General features: G+C 54.3%; 2 protein-coding genes across 10 annotated transcripts in view; one reads left to right on the top strand and one right to left on the bottom strand.

The window, feature by feature from the left end:
- Positions 1-577: 577 nt before the first annotated feature.
- G6PD (glucose-6-phosphate dehydrogenase) lies at positions 578-18015 on the bottom strand. 3 transcript variants are annotated; one of them, XM_027535007.1, is made up of 14 exons: positions 17553-17976; positions 16522-16649; positions 10042-10131; positions 9424-9461; positions 9241-9349; positions 8584-8801; positions 3248-3406; positions 3037-3162; positions 2626-2719; positions 2089-2275; positions 1755-1990; positions 1588-1664; positions 1378-1470; positions 578-1244 (listed from the first exon to the last, which is right to left on the bottom strand). In XM_027535007.1, the coding sequence occupies exons 1-14, from the start codon at positions 17662-17664 to the stop codon at positions 1154-1156; spliced, it is 1758 nt and encodes a 585-aa protein (XP_027390808.1). In that variant the 5' UTR covers positions 17665-17976; the 3' UTR covers positions 578-1153. The 3 variants fall into 3 exon arrangements, with proteins under 3 accessions (XP_027390808.1, XP_027390809.1, XP_027390810.1); XM_027535008.1 differs by lacking the exon at positions 10042-10131 and having other exon boundaries at positions 652-1244; positions 17553-18015; XM_027535009.1 differs by lacking the exons at positions 10042-10131; positions 17553-17976 and adding an exon at positions 17236-17341 and having other exon boundaries at positions 652-1244.
- Positions 12803-23373, top strand: part of IKBKG (inhibitor of nuclear factor kappa B kinase subunit gamma) — a 24893-nt gene continuing 14322 nt past the window's right edge. For 2 of the 7 annotated variants that reach the window (XM_027535016.1, XM_027535013.1), the window contains exons 1-2: positions 18030-18228; positions 21651-21852. In XM_027535016.1, coding sequence (XP_027390817.1) covers positions 21666-21852 — 187 coding nt within the window. In that variant the 5' untranslated portion in view covers positions 18030-18228; positions 21651-21665. Of the gene's footprint in view, positions 13299-13730; positions 14379-17766; positions 17838-18029; positions 18229-21650; positions 21853-23373 lie in introns of those variants that run through there. The other 5 variants (XM_027535011.1, XM_027535010.1, XM_027535014.1 and 2 more) reach the window with 4 other exon arrangements.

Below are 23373 nucleotides of genomic sequence, written 5' to 3'. Positions count from 1 at the left end.
GGGCAGGCTCACCTGGCCCCTTGTGCCCTTGTTCAGCAATGAGGCATGTGCAGAGATAATCTGGCTAGTTGAGATTAAGGTCATTCTGGGGGAGATTGGGCCTCCAGTCCAGGATGACTGGTGTCCTGGTCAAGGGAGAAGCTTATGTGAAGATGGAGCCAGAGGCAGCCAGGCTCAAGGAAGCCAGCAGATCCCCTGGAGGGCGCCTGCTCTTGGTCTCAGGCGCGAAGGCCAGCTGTGTACCACTCCGTGGTGCCAGACTGTTGTGTGCCCTGGACTCGCCTGTCCCCCTTGGTTTATGTCCCCAAGTCCCTTAGCCACTCCTTCCTAAATACTTTGTCGTGGCGGGGGGAAATGAATGAAAGGAACATGACCTGTTCTTGTGCCACAAGTGGTCTTCTGACAAGATCCCACGGCTCGGTTGGGGTGGAGGTAATCCACGTGCCCACCCAATCTGGTGGTCAAGGGAAGTGGGTGTTGGGGCAAGCCGATGGTGGGGACAGGGCAGGCGGGCAGGCAGCCACAGGGGTGCCCTTCCACGGTCGCAGGAGGCAAGAAAGGACCCAGAGCCAGGTGGCTTAGTTTGCTGATTTAATGGCACTTTGCTGCTTTTGCTTTTCTGGTGGTGAGGGTGCCACCTTGGGGCGGGGGGTGGGGGGTGCTGTGGGAGTGAGACGGGGTGGTTGTGGAGTGCTGAGTTATGGTGATGGGGGGCCTGGGGGGCACACGGACATTTGGAGGGCCCAGCGCAGGGAGGGCACTGGGTGGCGTGAACGTCCCTTCCGTGGGGGGACCAGGAATGTGGAATGGCGCTGAGACTGGGGGTGCAGGGGGCCCATTCTCGGCCTTCTGAGGACCTTGCCCCTGTCTTCCCCAACTATAGCCCTCCTCTTCCTTGCTCCGGGCGGTGGGGTGGGGGGGGGGCTCAGTCCCGGGGATACAGGCTGGCTGGGGTCGGGTGCGGGTGGGGTCACAGTGCTGGCTGGCCGAGGAATGCGACTGGGCCGAGGAGTGGGTGGGGGGTGGCCCCAGCCCAGGGCAGGAATGTGGGGCTGGGGGCAGTGGTCCCGAGTCCTCTGGAGCTGGGTCTGGTGGGAGGGGGTGTAGAGCGAGAGAGGTGGGCAGGCCCAGGGCGCACAGGAGGGGGGCCGGCTCAGAGCTTGTGGGGGTTCACCCACTTGTAGGTGCCCTCGTACTGGAAGCCCACACGCTTCATCAGCTCGTCTGCCTCCACAGGGCCCCGGCTGGCAGGGGGACAGGCAGTGGGGAGCGGTGAGGGAGCCCTGAGCCACAGGGTCCCCCTTCGCCCCCCCTCCACTCCCGTCACCCCCCGATCCACACCCCGTCTTGTCCGCCGCACCTTCTGCATAGACGTACCTGCCGTACACGTAGGGGATGGGCCGGGCCTTCTCGCGTTCGATGTGGTGGAGCAGTGGAGTGAAGATCCGCCAGGCCTCCCGCAGTTCATCACTGAAGGGACAGGGGTGGGGATGGGAGGCCCAGTGTGACCACGGAGGGAGGGGGACGAAGAGGGGGATGGAGAGGGGGCGGGGGAGGAGGGAGGGCGAGGGGGGTGCCTTTCCTCACCTGCGCACGAAGTGCATCTGGCTCCCGCAAAAGACGTCCAGGATGAGGCGCTCGTAGGCGTCAGGGAGCTTCACGTTCTGTGGGCGGGCCACAGGGTGTCACCAAGGTGCTGAGCCCTGTGGAGCCCTGGGCTGCCGCCCCTGCCCAGGGGGCGGGCGAGTGCCCACCTTGTATCGGTTGCCATAGGTCAGGTCAAGCTCCGACTCCTCGGGGTTGAAGAACATGCCAGGCTTCTTGGTCATCATCTTGGTGTACACGGCCTCGTTGGGCTGCACGCGGATTACCAGCTCGTTGCGCTTGCACTGCTGCCGGAAGATGTCCCCGGCCACGTCACGAAACTGCAGGCGCACCTCGGCCTTGCGCTCATTCAGGGCTTTGCCGCAGCGCAGGATGAAGGGCACCCCTGTGAGGAGACGGGGGATGGACACAGCAGGCTTTGGGGAGCGCTTGGCTGGCTGCAGGGGTCGGCTCCCATCCCCACGGGATGGCGGCGCCACCTACCGTCCCAGCGCTCATTTTCCACATAGAGGACGGCGGCCGCAAAGGTGGCTGTGGTGGACCCGCGGGGCACCGTGGGGTCATCCAGGTACCCTTTGGTGGCCTCCCCCTCTCCGTCGGGGTTCCCCACATACTGGCCCAGGACCACGTTGCTCGCCTGCACCTCTGAGATACACTTCAGCACCTTGACCTGCAGGAGAGCCAGGAAGACAGGCCCCTTGAGTAAAGAGGACACCGGGCACCAGGGAGCCATGTTAACGCCCAGGGGTGGCCTTCCTGGATGGGCGAGTGGCCCTGATAGTCAGTAGGTGTCCCGCGTGCAGCTTTGCTCCTGCTGCCAGAGCCGGGCTTCAGGCTCCATCCCGCAAGGGCCCTCTGGGACCACCTCACCCCACCCTCGGTTCTTCTCCAGGAGAAGCTCGGTTGCATGGCCCTGCCAGTTCTCTGACAGGCTGCCTGCCTCCTGGCCCAGGGCACCTGGTGCTCAGGATGGGTGGCTAAGGAAAGGGGGCTGGGCAGGGAGGGGGCGGCCCCACCCACCTTCTCATCGCGCACGTCATCTGAGTCAGTGGAGGCGGGCTTCTCCATGGCCACCAGACACAGCATCTGCAGGAGGTGGTTCTGCATCACGTCCCTAGGGGCAAGAAGGAGTGAGGCATGAGCTGCCTTAGCCCCTCGTCGGCCACCTTCCCGGCATTCAGGGCCTCAAAGTCGGCCTTCCAGCAACAAGCAGTGAGCTTCCTTCCTGATCCCCAGTGTCTGCCAGGTCCCCTTGAGGAAAGACAGAAGACAGTGACCCCACCCTTTACAGTCCCCACTGACTGCTCGGACACTCATGCTGCCCAACTTGAACATCAGGGTCCAGGAGCCCAGAGCGGGGCGGGGGGACCTGCAGGGGAAGTGGGATGGTGCCTGTGCCCACCTCCCCAGATAAGGGAGTCAGGCCCTCACCGGATGATCCCAAATTCATCAAAGTAGCCCCCACGACCCTCAGTGCCAAAGGGCTCTTTGAAGGTGAGAATGACGCAGGCGATGTTGTCCCGGTTCCAAATGGGCCCGAAGATCCTGTTGGCAAACCTGGGGGAGGGGCACACGGAGGCTGACTGTGCATCGGAGGGGGGCGGCCCAGGACCCCTGGCCCCCAACCCCTGCCCCAGCGCACCTCAGCACCATGAGGTTCTGGACCATCTCTTTGCCCAGGTAGTGGTCAATGCGGTAGATCTGGTCCTCGTGGAACAGGGAGGCGATGTGGTTGGACAGCTGGTTGGAGCTCTGCAGGTCCCTCCCAAACGGCTTCTCCACGATGATGCGGTTCCAGCCTCTGTGACAACCCAGAACTACATCACCCTCCCTGGGGTGGGGCATGGCTCAGCATCCCATCCCCGTCCACCCTCCCTTCCCTAGAGAGTGAAGGCAGAGACTCCCCGCCTCCTCTCAACAGTCAGCTGGGCCAGCCAAGTTCTGCAGGGCTGGGTCTCTTCTGGCCTCTGCCCAGAGGACACCCCTTCTAATTCCCAGCCCTTGGGGCTAGGCTCAGAGCTTCCTCGGAAGCCTTCTAGCCTGACTGGCTGGCGACTGGGAGGAGCACCTCCTGCCCTCTCTGCTCCCTCCTGGCAACGCAGGGTTCCTGCAGGGTCTGGGGGTGCCCTGAGCTAGTGGGAAAATAGGGGGAGGGGATGACAAAGGCATAGCTCCCCCCAAGGGTTTAAACGTGGGGAAGTAAATAAGTGTTAGTCGCTCACTTGTGCCTGACTCTTTGCGACCCCATGGACTGCAGCCCACCAAGCTCCTCTGTCCATATTTTACAGGCAAGGATATTGGACTGGGTTGCCATTTCCTTCTCCAAGAGATCTTCCCCACCCAGGGATCAAACCTGGGTCTCCTGCACTGCAGGCAAATGCTTTACCGACTGAGCTACAAGGGAAGCCCCCTTTATCCTAACGGAGAGTTAATGTGGCCATTCCACATCCAAACCTTGGACAAAGTGGAACAGACATGGTCCTGGTTTGGGGGACATAAGCAAGCACGCAGGAGCTACTGCGTCACAGGAAGCAGGGTTCCGTGGAGCAACACCGCCCCCTGGTGGTGGTCGACGGGACCGTGGGAAGTGCTGAGGGCCTGAGAATAAGCCAGCACCAGTGAAAAAGTTTCGTGGAGCAACACTGCCACCTTGTAGTGTTAGTCGGGACTGCTGCCAGGGACAGTGGGATTTCTGGGGAGCTGACTCTGAGGGTCTATATAGGGATCTGGATGCGCGACGGCGGCTGCGACTGGCGCACTGAGCATGGCCGAGAGGAGCTACCCCACGTCCGAGGTCAGGGGCAGAAGCCGGGAGGACCCCATGCCCGAAGGGTGGCGGCCAAGAGGAGTTACCCCACGTCCGAGATCAGGGGCAGTGGCCGAGAGTGCCAGGCTGCAACGGCGCATGAACGGCAGAGAAGAGTTACCCAAGTCCGAGGTCAGGGGCGGTGGCCAGGAGGAGCTACCCCACGCCCAAGGCTAGGGGCGGCGGCCGGGAGGACCAACCCCATATCCAAGGAGTGGTGGCTGCGCGGGCGCAGGAGGGCCTAGAGGCGCTATCCCACGTTGAAGGTCAGGAAGGGCGGCTGTGAGGAGATACCCCTCGTCCAAGGAAAGGAGCAGCGGCTGCACTTTGCTGGAGCAACCGTGAAGAGACACCCCACGTCCAAGGTCCAAGGTAAGAGAAACCCAAGTAAGATGGTAGGTGTTGCAAGAGGGCATCAGAGGGCAAACACACTGAAACCATACTCAGAAAACAAGTCAATCTAATCACACTAGGACCACAGCCTTGTCTAACTCAATGAAACTAAGCCATGCCCGTGGGGCAACCCAAGACGGGCGGGTCATGGTGGAGAGATCTGACAGAATGTGGTCCACTGGAGAAGGGAATGGCAAACCACTTCAGTATTCTTGCCTTGAGAACCCCATGAACAGTATGAAAAGGCAAAATGATAGGATACTGAAAAAGGAACTCCCCAGGTCAGTAAGTGCCCAATATGCTACCGGAGATCAGTGGAGAAATAACTCCAGAAAGAACAAAGCGATGGAGCCGAAGCAAAAACAATACCCAGCTGTGGATGTGACTGGTGATAGAAGCAAGGTCCGATGCTGTAAAGAGCAATATTGCATAGGAACCTGGAATGTCAGGTCCATGAATCAAGGCAAATTGGAAGTGGTCAAACAAGAGATGGCAAGAGTGAATGTCGACATTCTAGGAATCAGCGAACTGAAATGGACTGGAATGGGTGAATTTAACTCAGATGACCATTATATCTACTACTGCGGGCAGGAATCCCTCAGAAGAAATGGAGTAGCCATCATGGCCAACAAAAGAGTCCGAAATGCAATACTTAGATGCAATCTCAAAAACGACAGAATGATCTCTGTTCGTTTCCAAGGCAAACCATTCAATATCACAGTAATCCAAGTCTATGCCCCAACCAGTAACGCTGATGAAGCTGAAGTTGAACGGTTCGATGAAGACCTACAAGACCTTTTAGAACTAACACCCAAAAAAGATGTCCTTTTCATTATAGGGGACTGGAATGCAAAAGTAGGAAGTCAAGAAACACCTGGAATAACAGGCAAATTTGGCCTTAGAATACAGAATGAAGCAGGGCAAAGACTAACAGAGTTTTGCCAAGAAAATGCACTGGTCATAGCAAACACCCTCTTCCAACAACACAAGACAAGACTCTACACATGGACATCACCAGATGGTCAACACCGAAATCAGACTAATTATGTTCTTTGCAGCCAAAGATGGAGAAGCTCTATACAGTCAACAAAAACAAGACTGGGAGCTGACTGTGGCTCAGATCATGAACTCCTTATTACCAAATTCAGACTTAAATTGAAGAAAGTAGGGAAAACCACTAGACCATTCAGGTATGACCTAAATCAAATCCCTTATGATTATACAGTGGAAGTGAGAAATAGATTTAAGGGCCTAGATCTGATAGATAGAGTGCCTGATGAACTATAGCATGAGGTTCGTGACATTGTACAGGAGACAGGGATCAAGACCATCCCCATGGAAAAGAAATGCAAAAAAGCAAAATGGCTGTCTGGGGAGGCCTTACAAATAGCTGTGAAAAGAAGAGAAGTGAAAAGCAAAGGAGAAAAGGAAAGATATAAGCATCTGAATGCAGAGTTCCAAAGAATAGCAAGAAGAGATAAGAAAGCCTTCCTCAGTGATCAATGCAAAGAAATAGAGGAAAACAACAGAATGGGAAAGATTAGAAATCTCTTCAAGAAAATTAGAGATACCAAGGGAACATTTCATGCAAAGATGGGCTCGATAAAGGACAGAAATGGTATGGACCTAACAGAAGCAGAAGATATTAAAAAGAGGTGGCAAGAATACACAGAAGAACTGTACAAAAAAGATCTTCATGACCCAGATAATCACGATGGTGTGATCACTGACCTAGAGCCAGACATCCTGGAATGTGAAGTCCAGTGGGCCGTAGAAGGCATCACTACGAACAAAGCTAGTGGAAGTGATGGAATTCCAGTTGAGCTATTTCAAATCCTGAAAGATGATGCTGTGAAAGTGCTGCACTCAATATGCCAGCAAATTTGGAAAACTCATCAGTGGCCACAGAACTGGAAAAGGTCAGTTTTCATTCCAATCCCAAAGAAAGGCAATGCCAAGGAATGCTCAAACTACCGCACAACTGCACTCATCTCACATGCTAGTAAAGTAACGCTCAAAGGTCTCCAAGCCAGGCTTCAGAAATACGTGAACCGTGAACTTCCTGATGTTCAGGTTGGTTTTAGAAAAGGCAAAGGAACCAGAGATCAAATTGCCAACATCCGCTGGATCATGGAAAAAACAACAGCGTTCCAGAAAAACATCTATTTCTGCTTTATTGACTATGCCAAGTCCTTTGACTGTGTGGATCACAATCAACTGTGGAAAATTTTTCAAGAGATGGGAATACCAGACCACCTGACCTGCCTTTTAAGAAATCTGTATACAGGTCAGGAAGCAACCGTTAGAAATGGACATGGAACAACAGACTGGTTCCAAATTGGAAAAGGAGTACATCAAGTTTGTATATTGTCACCCTGCTTATTTAACTTACATGCAGAGTACATCATGAGAAACGCTGGACTGGAAGAAACACAAGCTGGAATCAAGACTGCCGGGAGAAATATCAATAAGCTCAGATATGCAGATGACACCACCCTTATGGCAGAAAGTGAAGAGGAACTAAAAAGCCTCTTGATGAAAGTGAAAGAGGAGAGTGAAAAAGTTGGCTTAAAGCTCAACATTCAGAAAACTAAGATCATGGCATCCGGTCCCATCACTTCATGGGAAATAGATGGGGAAACAGTGGAAACAGTGTCAGACTTTATTTTTTGGGGCTCCAAAATCACTGCAGATGGTGACTGCAGCCATGAAATTAAAATACGCTTACTCCTTGGAAGGAAAGTTATGACTAACCTAGACAGAATATTCAAAAGCAGAGACATTACTTTGCTAACAAAGGTCTGTCTAGTCAAGGCTATGGTTTTTCCTGTGGTCATGTATGGATGTGAGAGCTGGACTGTGAAGAAGGCTGAGCACTGAAGAATTGATGCTTTTGAACTGTGGTATTGGAGAAGACTCTTGAGAGTCCCTTGGACTGCAAGGACATCCAACCAGTCCATTCTGAAGGAGATCAGCCCTGGATTTCTTTGGAAGGAATGATGCTGAAGCTGAAACTCCAGTACTTTGGCCACCGCATGTGAAGAGCTGACTGACTGGAAAAGACTCTGATGCTGGGAGGGATTGGGGGCAGGAGGAGAAGGGCACGACAGAGGATGAGATGGCTGGATAGCATCACTGACTCGATGGACATGAGTCTGAGTGAACTCCAGGTGTTTGTGATGGACAGGGAGGCCTGGCGTGCTGCGATTCATGGGGTCGCAAAGAGTTGGACACGACTGAGCGACTGAACTGAACTGAACTGAACTGGATGGTAAATACGGGTGTGAGCATTTTTGGGAAACTTCCAGAAAACGGAAAATGCCCATTCTCCATAGACTGAATTCATGGAAGTAACAAACCAGGGGCATCTATCTTTTTCAGACTCCCTAGACCGGTTGGCCGGAGAAGGCAATGGCACCCCACTCCAGTGCCCTTGCCTGGAAAATCCCATGGACGGAAGAGCCTGGTAGGCTGCAGTCCATGGGGTCACTAAGAGTCGGGCACGACTGAACGACTTCACTTTCACCTTTCACTTTCATGCATTGGAGAAGGAAATGGCAACCCACTCCAGTGTTCTTGCCTGGAGAATCCCAGGGACAGAGGAGACTGCTGGGCTGCCATCTATGGGGTCGCACAGAGTCGGATATGACTGAAGCGACTTAACAGCAGCAGCAGCAGACCGGTTGGCCCTGGGGGCTCTGCTTAGCTTGCTGGGGCAGGTCACACCAGGGTAGGGCACACCCTGGAGGCAGGAAGGTAGGGACAAAGACCAGCCTTACGTCTGGCTCATGCAGGTCTCATGGATGTTTTTGGTGACAGCCTCATAGACAGTCGGGGGCAAGGCCAGGTAGAAGAGGCGGTTGGTCTGTGTGCCCTGGTGAAGGGCATTTATGTGGCTGTTGAGGCGCTTGTAGGAGGCAGTGTCATCGTACTGGCCGGCCACGTAGGAGTTGCGGGCAAAGAACTCCTCCAGCTTGGACTTCTCCTCCGGGGTAGCCTGGGCAACACGGACACAAGCATCTTGGCTCCCTGCCCTTGCTCTCCTGTGAGCCCATAGGCAGAGCGGGCTTCCTGAGAGGTCAGCCATCCTAGCCTCGCACTGGGGTCACTCACAGCTCCAGCACGCCCATGGGGGTGGGGGTGGGGGCCTCAATGCCCTAAGACAGAAGCCAGAGTCCAGCCAACTGGGACCTGGGAGAAAGCTGTCTCTCCAAAGTCATGCCACCTAAGTACCATGTGTTGAGAGAAGGCAGGTATCTCCATGTTTGAGAGGTCACAGGGTACAGTGGGAAGGAAGTGGTAAGCCCAAGTCACAGGGGGCTGGGAGGTGCCAGGGAGGGGGTGGCCTGGCACAGGAGGGGCAGGACGAAGGGCCTCTGTGATGGGACGGGGGGTGGTGGTGTGTGCCACCTGCCGAGACCCCAGAAGCCACTCACTTTGAAGAAGGGCTCGCTCTGCTTGCGGATGTCAGCCACTGTGAGGCGGGAGCGGGCATAGCCCACGATGTAGGTGTCTTCGGGCAAAAGGCCATCTCGGAACAGCCACCTGAGGGCAGAGCATGGCTGTGGCAAGGGCGAGGGGGCGCGGGGCCACAGAGGGTAGTGGGGACACAGGCTTACCAGATGGTGGGGTAGATCTTCTTCTTGGCCAGGTCCCCCTGTGGCAGAGAAACAGGCGTGGTTAGGAGCTGAGGACATACCCCAGATCACCCCCATGGGGGTAGACCTGCGCATGCTTGTCCTGCCCACTGTGTATAGTCTGAGCCGCTTGAACTGGGGCCCAGTCTAGCCCTTGACCCTGGCCTGGAGTGCCTGCACATTGCTGGGGGGCACCTTAAGGGAAAGAGACCTCGCGCTGGCCAGGAGGTACCCCATTAACCCGCTGGTTCCACGATCCACAGACTCGTCTTATGGTTGAATGGGCAAAACCAAAGCCAACACAAGAAGCTTGCTTCTAAAGAGCTCATGGGCTAAAGAAAACCCTAGACTCACTGGAATTGAATGGCATTGGAAGTAGCATGCGACAAAACTGAGGCATGACTTTAAATGCTTATGTTAGCAAAAAAAAGAATGGCTCGAAGCTGATGAACTCAGCGTTCAACTGAAAAAGTTCGAAAAAGGACCATCCATCGTTGCTCGGTCATGCCTGATTCTTTGCGACCCCATGGACTGCAGCCTGTCAGGCTCTGCTGTCCATGGAATGCTCCAGGCAAAAACACTGGAGTGGGTAGCCGTTACCTCCTCCAGGAGATCTTCCTGGCTCAGGGATTGAACTCGAGTCTCCTGCATTGCAGGCAGATTCTTTACTACTGAGCCACCAGGGAAGCCCTAGAAAAAGGACAGCAGAATTTAAAAGCCAAACAAATCACAAGGCAGGAAACACTGCAAAGTAAAAATGAATAAAATGGAAAACAAGCCAAAAGAATAGCTCAACAAAGCCCCATCTTGGTATTTGAAAAAGACTAATTAAATTAATTCAAACAGTCCCCTGGGAAAGATTGCTTTTTAAAAAGGCACCAAGAATCATGGGGGCAGTGGGACAAAACTACTGACAGGAAAGACCGCAGAGGGTTCTGTGAACGACCTTATCCCACATCTGGTAAGTTACATGAAATGGACACTTTTCTGGAAAATTCCAACATACCACAATGAAATGAGTGACCTAGGGAGGCAATGGTCATTAAGGAGACAGAATGGCATTCACACCCTTCCCAGCAAGCCCAGCCTGGCCCCTGACAACTGTCCCTTACAGAGACAGCTCTGCTAATAGGTCTCACAACATGCCACGGAGACTGCCATTCAGACGCAAAGCCTGACTGGGGAGTGTTTGCCAAGCCGTGTGGTGGCCCCAGGACCCTGCGGCCAGAGAGTCTGAGAAATGCGCACAGGTGGTCCCAAGCCTGTCTCATCCATGAACACAGATACAGGTGCAAACAATTCTGCAGGAGATACCAGCAAACCCAACCCTGCAATGTCAAACATGGAGTATGTCCTAACTAAGTTGGGATCATCCTGCAAGTGAAAGCTTGGTTTGATATTGAAAAGAAAAAAAAAGTCATTAACATTCACTACATGAACAGATTAGAGGAAAAAAGCTCTAAGCCATATGTCTACTCCTTTAGAGTTTTTAATCTAGGAACCTTGTTAAAACTCACCAGATGGAGATTAAATGTTCCAGAAAATTTCGATACCTAGCATGATAGGACCTCTTCCCAGACTAGGCATAAAAGGGAACTTTCTCACCTTGCTAAGCAGCCCCTGTTAAAACTCCACAAACATCATATACTGTAGGGAAACGTTGAAATAATCCTCTTTCAACAACCAGAAGCAAGAAAAGAGGGCCTGTCTTCAGTTCTTTACTCAACACCCCACCAGAAGCCCCACCAGCAGCAGGCAGAGAACAAGAAACATGACAAGGTGGGGAAGAAAGTGTCACGCAGGCCTGGTCTCTAGCTGACCACCTGTCCATTTAAAAAAAGAAAACCACTTGAAACCAAGATTTATGAAAATTATTACAATTAATGAGATTTTAGGTTTGAAAAAGTTAATAGATGGGAGTAGAAACAGATTTCTTAGCTAGGACACAAAATGCAGTAACTGGAAAAATGGATGAATGAAGGCTTGAGCAAAATTAGAAACTCCTGGTCATCATAAGACACTATTAAGAGGATGAATTGGGAAAAAAACAAGATGAATAGACAAGCCACAGACTGGGAGAAAAGATTCACCAGATGTAGAATCTAGAATATATAACCCACTCCCCTCGATATCATGAAATGTGTTAAATGCCACTGGTTAGTACCTTGAACGTGGTTAAAAAGGTCAATTAAAAAGAAAAAAACCCACTGTACAACAAAACAAGAAAAGAATTCAAGATCAGTAAAGGCTTGACCACATACTTCACAACAAGAAAAATCAATGGTTACTTAACACACAAGAAAGTGTTCAAGATGACCAGTTGTCAGAAAAATACAAATTAAACCACAGTGAGATCCAGCTTGACCTTCACCAGAAGGTTGTAATCTGAAAAAACTAATGCCATCTGGTGTTGGAGGTGGTGTGGAGCAAACACTTGCACCAAGGTTCACAGCAGCCATAATTCCCAATAGCCCTGAGCTGGGACACAGTGAAAGGCCATCAACAGGAGATGGACAAGCTGGATATCCACACAGTGGAACACCCACTCAGCAACACCAAGGGATGAGCCAGGGGGATTCCCTGGTGGTCCAGTGGTTAGGACTCCACCACAGGGGGTTGCGGGTTTGATCCCTGGTAGGGGAACGAAGATCCTGCAAGCTGTGCAGGGGGCAAGAACAAAGATTACAAACCAAGAAAAAAGGGACAAGCCAGTGACCTACTCAGCACAAGCAATTCTCAGAACCAGAATGCTGGACACACAAGACTGAACACCTTGAGTTGATTTAAGGGAAGCTTTAGAAAAGGCAAAGCAGCCACAGTGACATAAGTGAGAGTTCAGAGCAGGAGGTGGACTGGCTGGGGAGATGGAAACATTGTCTCTGGTTATAAAGGTCAGAACCGATTGGACAGAGATGTCTTTCGATGTGTGTGAATGTTGCCTACAAATGAAAAGACTGAAAAGAACAACTGAGCAGACAGTGGGCGGCCCTGGCTGTGTATCGCACTTGCCGTTGACCATGTGAAACTTTCCAAGATAATGGCAAGTGTGTGAAGACACAGCAACTGTGAGCAACAATGCTGTCATCGCACGAAGTCACCCAGTCCCTTCTCTCCAGGCTGGTTTAGCTGCTGTAGCCACGGCCACCTGCTTGCTTTTGGTGACCTGACAAAGGAATTCTCCACTGTGGGTGGAAGAGGTGGTGAGCCTGGGTATGGCGTGGGTGCAGAGCAGGTGCCCTCTCATGCCCCCTGCCCTGTAATCAGCAAGGGCTGCTGGGCAGAGCTGCTAGTCTCGCACTGGGCAGGAAAACCACCTCCAGGGGTGAGGACCTGAGTCTTCAGGGCAAAATGACCGTTTAAGAGTCATGTCAGCACTGGATGTGGTCACATCGGTGGACTGTTGCAGAGAGGAGCTGCAGGACAAGAACTGATTGCAATCTGCACCCCTAGACAGGCCATGAGGAAGGTAGTTGGGGAGCTACTAGGTGGGCAAGTCCTCCTCTGGCTGGGGGCAAGGGCAGGCCACTTTTGAGGCTTGCATGCTCAGTTCCCATTTGTGGGTTCACTCTGCGTCTCCTGGGCCGAGCCAACATCCACACGTGGACAAGTCCATGTGTCTGCTCTGGCCCAGGTCTTGGCTAGTGCCCAGCCCACATGGGCCAGTATTTCTCTGCCACCTCCGGGCTCTAGCGGAACCTGGAGTGCTCCAGTGGGTGGTTCCCAAACCAGGGTGCTCTGTGTCGCAGCCCTTGACCCTGTCTGACAGCCGCTCAGAACTGATTGCCAAAGGCTCTGGAGCAGGGACCTGTCTTGCCGACCACCTTCCCTGGGAAGACTGGAGATAACAGCGCTTCAAGGTCAGTGTCTGACCCCCAGCTGGGGTCTCCCTGGAGCCCAGCTGCAACCCCTGTGGCCCCTCTCCTCCCAGTGCCCAGCAGTGCCCACTTTCCGCTACCCACCTCCTGTTGTGGGGATCTGGCAGGAGAAGCCATCAATCCCCCGTCAGTGAGCACCTCCTGGCCCAGAGGAATGTTTGCTTCTGATCAAATTCCAGTGGGCTAGTGTCCTGTCTGCTGAGTCACAGTGCCCCATAGCTGACTGCCCTCACAGGTTCCTTTGGGATTAGCAAGGGGTGGAACCTGCTCGCCTTGTTCAGCTCAGCCCTGCCACCAGCGGCCCAGGGCTCTGAGTCACTCACCCAAGGGAGGAGTGAGGTAGGACCCAGACTGCGGCGGGGGCGCAGAGGCCTAGGAGGGCCCCCTACCCAGTGGCCTGGGCTCGATTGCTCTGCCGGAAGTACCGTGGGCCAAGAGCACAGTGCTCATGGGGTCTGGAGGAGTCTGGGGCCACATGGTGGCTTAGCAGCAGGATGCGGCCTGCTGCCGCATCTGGCCTGCACCGCAATCTTATCTCAAGTATCCAGGGTGTTAGGGTAGAGCACGCGGCAGTAGAACTTGGGAGACCGGGGTGGGCTCAATCCCCTCGAGTCAAGGATCTGCCTGGCCTCCCTCCTAGGCCGTGGGGCTCATGACTCATAAGCCCTTTGGGGGAGCGCCAGAGTCACCGTGACACAGCAGGAATCTTATCACCCCAGGAGGGGAGGCAGCCCAGAAACACCCCCCGAGGAGAGAGGGCCCGGGTCCTCCTGCTCAGCCCTTGCAGGACCCCATCTCTGGGATGGGCCCTGGAGCACTCATGGAGCCCATGGCCCAGACGGGGAAACTGAGGCCCAGAGGCAAAGACCACCCTGCAGACCCTGCAGGGAGCCACTTCTGCCCGAGGGGGCTCCTTAGCCTGTTCTTTCTCTCATCTCAATTGCTCTGTTTCCACTGGGGATTAGAGTGGCTCGAGCCTGGCAGGCCCAGGGTTCCTCTCTCAACACCAGTCTGGAAGGAGAAATGGGGTTCTTGGGTTCCAGAGGCCTCCGGACCAGTCCTGTAAGTACCTCCACTGCCCTCCTACCGAGGGTGGGAGTCTGGAGGAGGGAGCAGGGAGCGGCTGCAGCTGCAAGGCCATCAGGTAACTCCTCAGCCGGCCTTCGGACAGGGCGGAACTTAGGCGCCTGGGTTTGGGTTGGGCAAAGCCGGCAGGGAGGAGAGGCGCGGAGGACAGCTCATCCTTTTTGCACTTGCAGGCTCCGCTCCAAGGCCCTGGCTCTGCAGGCCTTGGAGCCTCCCAAGGCCTGGGGCATGAAGGCCTGGCAGTGTTTGCTGTCACACACACTCACCTTGGGGCCCAGCCCCCAGGCACGGCTCCCATGGTGGGGAGTGGGGCGTGGGGGGCCTCAGGGCAGGTGCCTACTGTGCTGTGAACTCCTTGGTCTCCCAGAGTAGCAGGTTTCTGCTGCCTGCCTGCCTCCCACACATCCCAGCAGTAACGGGAGAAACAAAACAACAAAAAAAAACAGGCTCTACTCCCGCCCCCCTCCGCCGTCCCGCCGGCTGCAGCAGGCACTTCCCCTTTCTGCCCTAGAAGCCTCTGCTGATTGCTCTCAGAGCAGAGAAGAGCAAAGGGGAACTGCTCGGATTGCAAAGAAACAGTGTTGCCCAATGCCAAGGCCGCCACACATGAAGGCAGGGAGGAGTCACCGAATGAGCTCAACAGAACCCCAGGGCCCCTTGATACTCCAAAGACTTCCATTGCCAAGTGGAGACTGTGGGGTTGAGAGAGGAGGAGACACTTGGCCCAGGCCACAGAACACACTTGGTTGCTCTCAGTGAGGTGTTTAATCGGAGTTGAGGGTCTAGGGTCATAGGCCATTTACTGAAGTCAGGGATCCTCTGCTGGAGTGTCTTGGGACATGCTGGGATGGGGATGGGGGAAGGAGGAAAAATAATCCTGAGTAACTTTCTTTGTCAACCTATTTCTTGGACCTAGTCCCAGGTGTTAATCTTTCTGGCACCTCGAGGGACGAGGCTGGGGCCAGGGTAGGGGCTAAGCCGCCCCCTGTGCGCCCCTACTGGGCATCCTACAGTCTTGGGGTGATAAGATGGTCAGGGGAGAGTTTCGGGCGGCCTTCCCTTCCCTCCCAGTGGCACAGCCCTCCTCACCCACAAAGCCCTGCATTCTGGCTCTTTTTCCAAATTCTGACCAGAATCACACAACCGGCAGGAAGCACATTCTGCAAAGGGCGGTGACCTGTTATGATACATGAATGAAGAATCGAATTCCTCCAGAGCTGAAGGGACAGGGGTGTGCAAGGGACAGAGAGACCATGCCTGCCCTGTCAAGAGCTCACTAGCTTGGTAGAACTCTCGCTTCAGGTTTATATAGTAAGTCACCACCAGAGATGTTCGTAATCCCGGGGAGCGGATTCTTGGTCCCGTCCAGGGTGAAAAGTTTCCCTTTGAGATGAAATGTCGACAGTGTTCCAGCCCTTTCTCATGTCTTGCCACCGGGTCAATCTTATTTCCATGTGGCACATGGAGAGAGTGCTTTTAGTCAGGGGGACCGGTCATGGCTCTCTGAGAACCCACCCATCCTCTCATGTTCCACCACCCCCGACATGTATGGTCAGCACGCTGTTTCTGCCTTTGCTTCTAGTATCTGGCCTTTCTGATCACAGAAAAGTGGCAGTTCCACTGGCTGGACAATGGGGCTGGTCTCAGCTCCTTGAGAGGCCTTGGAAGTTGGGGCAAACAGATGGGGTTTCAAGAAGGGTCAAGTGTGTGTCTTTGGCGACCTTGAGGGTAGACAGACAAGGTACAGATCGGGCCCTGGATCCTACCTCTGGCAATGACTGTGTGACATCTGTCAAGTCAGAAACATGTTTGGAAAACACCCTTCTGGAATGGACTGCTTCCCCTGTTTACCTCTCTGTCTCCCCTGTGGAGGAGGAAGTCCAACCAGACAGTCCCGAAGGGCCTCCCAGCTCCAGGACAGAGGTCTACACTCAATGGCTACACACGGACTTCAGAAATGCCTCACGGTGTGTATACACTGGGTGGTAACGGGTTGACAGTGGCCCCTGAGCAGGGGCAAGAGCCCGAAGGGCCCAGCTGCAAGCAGTTGGGAAAGCACCGGCACCCTGAGGTCCCTTCTGCTGCATTTAAGCTGTGGGGTTTGGTAGGGGAGACTCACCGATGCACCCATGATGATAAAGATGTGCGTATCGGCCTGATGGAAGTCATCACCCTGGTACAGCTCTTCTCGCAGGATCCCGCACACCTGGGTCCGGCTCAGAGCCACCTGCTCTGCCATGGCGCTCTCTAGTGAAAGAAAAACTCAGTTGACAAGGCAGGAGCTGAGAGGAGCACTGAGAAGCTGGCCCCTTTCTGGAGGAGTCCTTTGGGCTCTCCTCCAGCTTATGTTTCATTACTGAAACCACTGACTGTGAATACCCGGGGAGCAAGATGTTCGGGAAATTAGAAACTGCTGGCCCTGGGCTCCAGCCATCCTCTCTGGGCAACCTTCTTCTGTGGTGTATATTACAAAATGACCCAAAGCATTACTGGATTCTTACTAGGGCCTCAGCTCTGGGGCGACTGAGTAAAACTCCCCTGGAGCAGCGTATGATCTGCCTAAGACCATGTCGCCCAGGATGCAGGCAGAAACTCTACAATGAGCTGGAGCATGTGAGGTAGTGCAGCTGATGGGAGTGTCGCTCCAGCCCTCCTCCTGCCACGCTGGGCAGACCCCCAGCAAGTCCCTGGCCCTCTCGGGGTCTCCGTCTCCTCGGGGGTCCCATGAGGGCAACTCAGGGTACCAGATCGGTTAGGCCCTCTGGATTTTGCCTCGTTCCCAAGTCTGGGCAATCAAAGTGCCTCGCAGCGCCGCGATCGCCCACTCGGTTACCTGTGCTTCGCTGCTCTTGCCCGTCACACCCGCAGACCCCGAGTCCCCGGCCGTTTCCCCGGGCTGTGCCCCGCCGGCCCATTTAACTGGCGGGGGCGGGAACCTGGGCTGAGCTGACCGGCCTCAGGCGAGATACGGGGGTGTGGCCTCCTCGGGCCCCTCCCTCGTGGGGCGGGGAAGGTCGAGGGCGCGGGCAGGTGCGCGCGCATCCCGGCCAGGCCGGGCACCACCCCCCCACCCCCCCACCCCCCCACCCCCCCACCCCCCCACCCCCCCCGTGGAGGCCCCAGCCCTGGCCCGCCCTGCCCCTCGAGCACCTGCGCCGGCCGCTGAGCCGCGGGCCGCCTGCTGTCTCGGCTGCGGCTGTGCCGTGTCCCCGCTACCTCGCGAGTCCGCCTGCAGCTCCCCGCAGCTCGCCCGCGTCCCCATCCCTGGCCCGACCCCGCCCCTAGAGTCTGGCTTTCGGCGCAGGGCCCCGGGGAGGTCCTGCGCTTTCGCGCAGGCCTCCACTTCCGCCAGCTGCTTGACCCTGCCCCTTGACCCTGTTGGTGGGTGGGGTCTTCTGCAGCTCCGTCCCCTCGCCGGACCGGTCGCCGGAGCAGGTCAAACCAGCCCTATTAGATAATAGCCTCGTTGTGGTTCCAACCCTAGCGGGAGGGGGGACGGCCCTGCCGGAGAGACAAGAGGGAATGCAGGTCGCGACGCTAATTACTGGGGAATGCCCCGCGGGCCAACCAAGGCTGGCGGGTTCAGGTTTCCGGCTTGGGCAGCCTCCCTTCTAGCTTCCGCCGGCCGGCCAGGCAGGGGCGGGACCTGAGCGTTTTACTTCCGGATGCCACAGCTTAGACACCGGAAGCCGGATGTGAGAAGTTGGCAGCGGGAGAAGGGAAGGGCTACAGCGGAACTCGGACTTTCTCGGAGCGCCGGGGGTCCGAGGAACGCTCGGGGCCCGCCGTTCCCGCCCTTCTCACGTCGGATCGACTCAGCTGACAGGTGTGGCCCTCTTCCGAAGACAGGGTACCATTGGTGGGCGTTCTGCCGCCACCGACATCCCCTCCCCGGATGACCAGGCTTCCCCCTCCTATTCGGTCCGGCCGGGTTCTGCTGCGCACTTCCAGAGCACCGGCGGAGGCAGGCCGATTGAGGACTCAGGTTACTTTGGCGGCGAGCGGGTTTGTTTCCGCCTCTCTTTTCTCCGCCAGCGCCGAGTCTGACCACACCCCTAGTTTGTGAATGACTCTTCTAGGTCGGAGACATTTTCTATTCATCATCTGTGCATTTCAGGTTAAAGTTCTTTAAAAAGGCGTCAAATATGACTTGCCAGCTAAGTATCTTACCTCATGTGCATCATTTTGCTCCTTTGCAAAACGATAAATGTCTCCCGGACCTCGTATCATTTCTGACTTGAGGATGAATGGGCCATCCTGACATGTTCGAGGAACTCAGTAACGAGGCCGCTATACCTGGAGTAGAGTGAGCGAAGGAATACTTAGAGTGGGAGCCGGTTTGATTTCTGGGTCGGGAAGATCCGCTGGAGGAGGGATAGGCTACCCACTCCAGTATTCTTGGGCTTCCCTGGTGGCTCAGCTGGTAAAGAATCCGCCTGCAATGTAGGAGACCTGGGTTCGATCCCTCGGTTTGGAAGATCCCCTGGAGAAGGGAAAGGCTACCCACTCCATTATTCTGGCCTGGAGAATTCCATGGACTGTCGCAAAGAGTTGGACACAGCTGAGCGACTTTCACTTTAATGGGAGAACAGATAGCGCACGGCCTTGTACATGGTGGTAGAGACTTTGGGTTTTAAGCTATCGGCAACAAGGAACCATTGTAGGGAATCCCAGCAGAGGAGGGATGTGATCAGAATCACCTTTCAGGCTGACTGGTCTGGCGCGGTGGGGAGAACTGACTATGGGGTGGCATGTGTAGGAGCCGGGTGGCTTTTAGGAGGTTATTACAATAATTATGTGAACAGTGATGTTGCTCTTATCATTTTATTGTGTAAAATTTCAAAGGTGTAGAAAAGTATAATAGTCTAGTAAATTCAATGTACTCACTTCCCAGCTTCAACAGTTATGAACTCGTGGATATTTTTAATTAATTCACATACCTCACAAATCACCCATTTAAAGTATACAGTTCACTGGTTTTTCAGTGCATTCACAGACTTGCATAACCATCACCATTAATTCCAGAACATTTTCATCGCTCCAAAAAGAAACCCCATGAACTTCAGCCATCACTCTCACCACCCCATCTACCCCTGCTCTAAGCATCCACTAGTCTTTCTGTCTCTATGTATTTACCTATTCTGGACATTTCATGTAAATGGAATCATAATATGTGGTCTTTTGTGAGTTGTTTCTTTTTATTAGCATAATGTTGCAGCATGGGAATGTACTAGATTTTGTCTATTCATCAGTTGATAAACATCTGGGTCATTTTCACTGTGGCTGTTCAGAGTAATGCTGCTACGAACATTCCTGTGTGGACATGAGTTTTCATTTCTTTCAGGTAGATACCTAGCAGTTCACCCATTATTTAGAACCAAATCCCAGACGCCGTGTGATTTCTTTCATAAAAATTTCCGTGTGCATCTCTAAGAAATGACTTTGAAAGAAACATAACCACACCAGCACTATCACATGTAAAATAGTACCATTACCTGCTAAGTGTCATCAAATGGACTCTAAGATACATCTTGACAGGATTTCCTGCTGAATCCTGAGCAGGAATGAGCTGTGAGATGAGCTCAGTGACGTGAGCTGTGAGACAGATGTGATTCAAGAAGGACTTGAAGGTTTTGTCCTGCCAACTAGAGCATGGGTTAGCCATCTACTGGTAACAAGGAAGGCCATGAATGGAACTGGCCTCTGGGGATGATCAGGAGTGTAGTTTTACCGAAGTTAGTTTTGAAAGGATGACTGGATATCCAAGTGGAGATCTGGAATTTGATGTGTGAGTTGGGAGTTCAGGAAAGAGTTCTGATTTGGGGCATCATTAGCATTAAGATGAGGGCTACAGTTTTGAGTCTGGATGGAATTAGTACTAGAGTGACTGAAATTAGAGAAAAGGTCCCAGGACAGAGCCCTAGGGCACGACCACATGAAGGGCTGGGTTGATGAGGATGGGCCAGTGAAAGAGCCTGAGAGGGAGCAGCCAGTGAGGTAGGCGGGAAACCAGGAGAGTGGGCTGTTCTGGAATCAGGGATCAGTGATCCATCAGATACTGCTAATGGGTTAGTAGGGTGTTCAAGTCTATTGATGCAGCTCAGGCCCTACTCCTGGAAACTTCTCTTGGGATTAGCTTCCTCTTCATGTAGCCAGTCTTCTTGGGCAGGACTTAAAAGGGCTCCAGGTTGATGCTGTCTAGTGTAGACTCCCTTTCTGTACTCCAGGTAACAAGAGAACACAAATGGCTCAGCCTTTCTCTGTCTCCCTGCCTTCATCTGTGAGCCCAGGCCCTGCTTTCAGATGTCTCAGTACACATCAAATGCTGGATGATCCACTTCAGCCCCTCAGTTCCAAAGAACACTCACCAGGCTCAGAGTGATCTCTGTGAAGACCCTCTTACTTGGTGTATGGATTTCCTAGGGTTGCTGTAAGAGATAGCCACAAGTGGGGGCGAGGGTTTAAAACAACTGAAGTTTATCCTTTCCTGGCTCTGGAGACCAAGAGCCTGAGGTCAAGGTGTTGGTAAGGCTGTGCTTCCTTCGGAGGCTCCAGGGCAGGGTCCTTTGGGCTTCGTCCAGCCTGTGGGAGCTTCAGGTGTCCCTGGGCTTGTGACCACATCCCTCCTGTTTCTGCCTCTATTTTCACATGGCGTCTCCTCTGTGTCTGTGTCTCTCCTCTTTTGTGTCTCATAAGGACACTTGTTGGATTTAGGGCCTTTCTCATCCAGGATTATCTTATCTCCAGATCCTTAATTTTATCGCATCTGCAAAGAACCTTTTCCACAGTTAACAGTCACAGGTTCTGGGTGTCATAAGGCATGTCACATGGGCATACCTTATTGGGGGTCATCATTCAACTCACTATACTAGGTGAGGGGCCACTCACCTCCACTCATGCTTGGAAGTGTGTGTGTGTGGGGTAGGATTCCCAGCACACTGACACATCCCTCCAAAACTAATTTTCTATGTGATTTCTCCTCTCTGGTGACGTTCTTAACTTCAATTTAGAGTTTACAAGCAGTGCTGAACCATGACCTTTCCAAGCCCCACAGAAGAGCCTGTACCTCCCTTAGGAAGGTGACTATGTGCTACCTCTTAGACCAGAAAGCCCATGTTAACATCTCTTTCCACTTGCCAGCATGCTCATCATTCTGCTTGAAGTGTGACGCCAGGACTCCTCGTCCTGCAGGGTAGGAGAATTCTGCATAGGTCTCTTCATATCCTCCCCCTGCTAACTCTCTTTCAGGCCCTGACGTGTTGGATGAGCAGGCCCCCCTGGAAGAGTCCACTGTGTGAGATGGTGCAGCCGAGTGGCAGTCCGGCAGGGGACCAGGACATGCTGGGTGAAGAGTCTTCTCTGGGGAAGCCAGCCATGCTCCACGTGCCTTCAGAGCAGGGCACCCCTGAGACCTTCCAGCGCTGTCTGGAGGAGAATCAAGAGCTCCGAGGTGAGGGCGACAGCGGGCGGGCAGAGTCAAATGTCTGGGGAGCAGGCCCTGCTGGGGGAATTGACCCCACTCACCCAGTGCCTCTGTGTTTTCTGGGACTGGGGTGGGCAGGCGTTCGAGAGCCAGTTGGTGGCTCTGGCTCAGCCAGCCTCCTTCCTTCGTTTCCTGTGGGGTTCTCTGGAAGTGACTCACAGCTACAGAGTGCCATCCAGAATGTTTAGAGTTAGGACCAACACTGGGGAGGGGAGGGGATGGGAAGGGCAGGGCAGGGCAGTGAAGAAGAAGGGGCAGGCAGAGGGAGAAGCTGGGCTGCCCTCCCTCCAAGGAGCTCTGGAGCTGAGGTGATCTTTTTGGGTTGTCCCTGTCGGGCCAATGCCGCCAGGCCCCTGTGTCTCCGTACTGATCAGCCATTGTCATTCAGTCACTCAGTCGTGTGTCTGACTCTCTGCAACCCCATGGACAGAAGCCTCAAACAGTATCCTGGAAAGGGGCGTGGCTATCTGAGGAAGGGCGTGGCTATCTGGAAGGGGCATGACCTGCTCCAGAAAGGGGTGTGGTCTGCTCTGGGCTAGGCAGGGGCTTCCTAGAAAGGGCCCGTGGGCGGCTTTGGGGAAGGGACGTCCGGGCCACTGTGGGTGGAGCATGAGCCTTTCAATCGTACCCCCTCCAGGTATGACAACCAACAATATCCCCCAGGTGTCGTTAAATATGTTTCTGTGTTGGGGCCACGTTGAGCTGGCAGCCAAGTTTGGGGCAGGGCGACAGCTCGCTCTCCACATGTGTGGTCTGAGCTCATCCCCAGGACAGTGGGGGCTGGTGGGGGCACCGTGGGCTTGAGGCAGGAAGCCCTGTCTCAGATCAGTCGTTCCTTGCAGGGCTGGAGTCTTACGGGGACTGTGGTGCATAGAAGGTGACTCTGGAGCCAGGCTCAGGGGCCATTGTGGTTCTAGCGAAAGAATGTTCCATCAATAGGCCTATTTAGCTCGTTGGGGGTTCTGAACAGAGAGGGGGCCCCCTCTAATCCAGTTCTGTGGTGGCTAGCACCTTTACAGGCCATGGATCGGTTTTGTCAGTACCAGTGGTGGGCTGCTGCTTGGGGGTGTCCTGGGTGGGTGGCTCTCCTTTCCTCAGCCCTTGCTGACTGCCCGGGAAGAGGAGGACAAAGTGGTTCTTGAAGCTGTCTCGTGCACCAGGCACTTTGGCTGCTTTTCCATGTTACCCGTCCTGTCTCTGAGATGGGGATGCTTGTCCCCATTGAACGTGTACACGAGGATGGCGAGGCTCAGAGAACTCGCTTGCTCCCAGACTTCTGGCCCTGCCCCCCCAGACCCCCCTCAGTCTGGGGCCAGCAGAGCTCAGGGAAGTTTGCCCCCAGTCTGATCCCGAAGGCAGTGACCCAGGGGCCTGCTCTGACCCACGCAAAAGGCAGATGAGTTCCAGAGTCACTTACAAAGAACAAAGAAACTGACATTTGACATGTTTTTTGTTTTTTGCCACACTGTGCGGCTTGTGGGACCTCGG

Source organism: Bos indicus x Bos taurus, chromosome X (genome assembly GCF_003369695.1).
Source record: "Bos indicus x Bos taurus breed Angus x Brahman F1 hybrid chromosome X, Bos_hybrid_MaternalHap_v2.0, whole genome shotgun sequence".
NCBI classification, from domain to species: domain Eukaryota; kingdom Metazoa; phylum Chordata; class Mammalia; order Artiodactyla; family Bovidae; genus Bos; species Bos indicus x Bos taurus.
The sequence above is the reverse complement of the archived record's forward strand: the minus strand, read 5'-3'. Positions and strand labels throughout refer to the sequence as shown.

What these genes read in the sequence shown, in the direction of transcription:
- G6PD (XM_027535007.1), bottom strand. Translation starts at nt 17,664, where the DNA reads ATGGGGACGCGGGCGAGCTGCGGGGAGCTGCAGGCGGACTCGCGAGGT. An exon ending in CGGCTCAGCGGCCGGCGCAG is followed by an intron (nt 16,650 to 17,552) that starts GTGCTCGAGGGG and finishes TTCTTTCACTAG; the next exon opens with AGAGCGCCATGGCAGAGCAG. An exon ending in GATGAATTTGGGATCATCCG is followed by an intron (nt 2,720 to 3,036) that starts GTGAGGGCCTGA and finishes TCTTGCCCCTAG; the next exon opens with GGACGTGATGCAGAACCACC.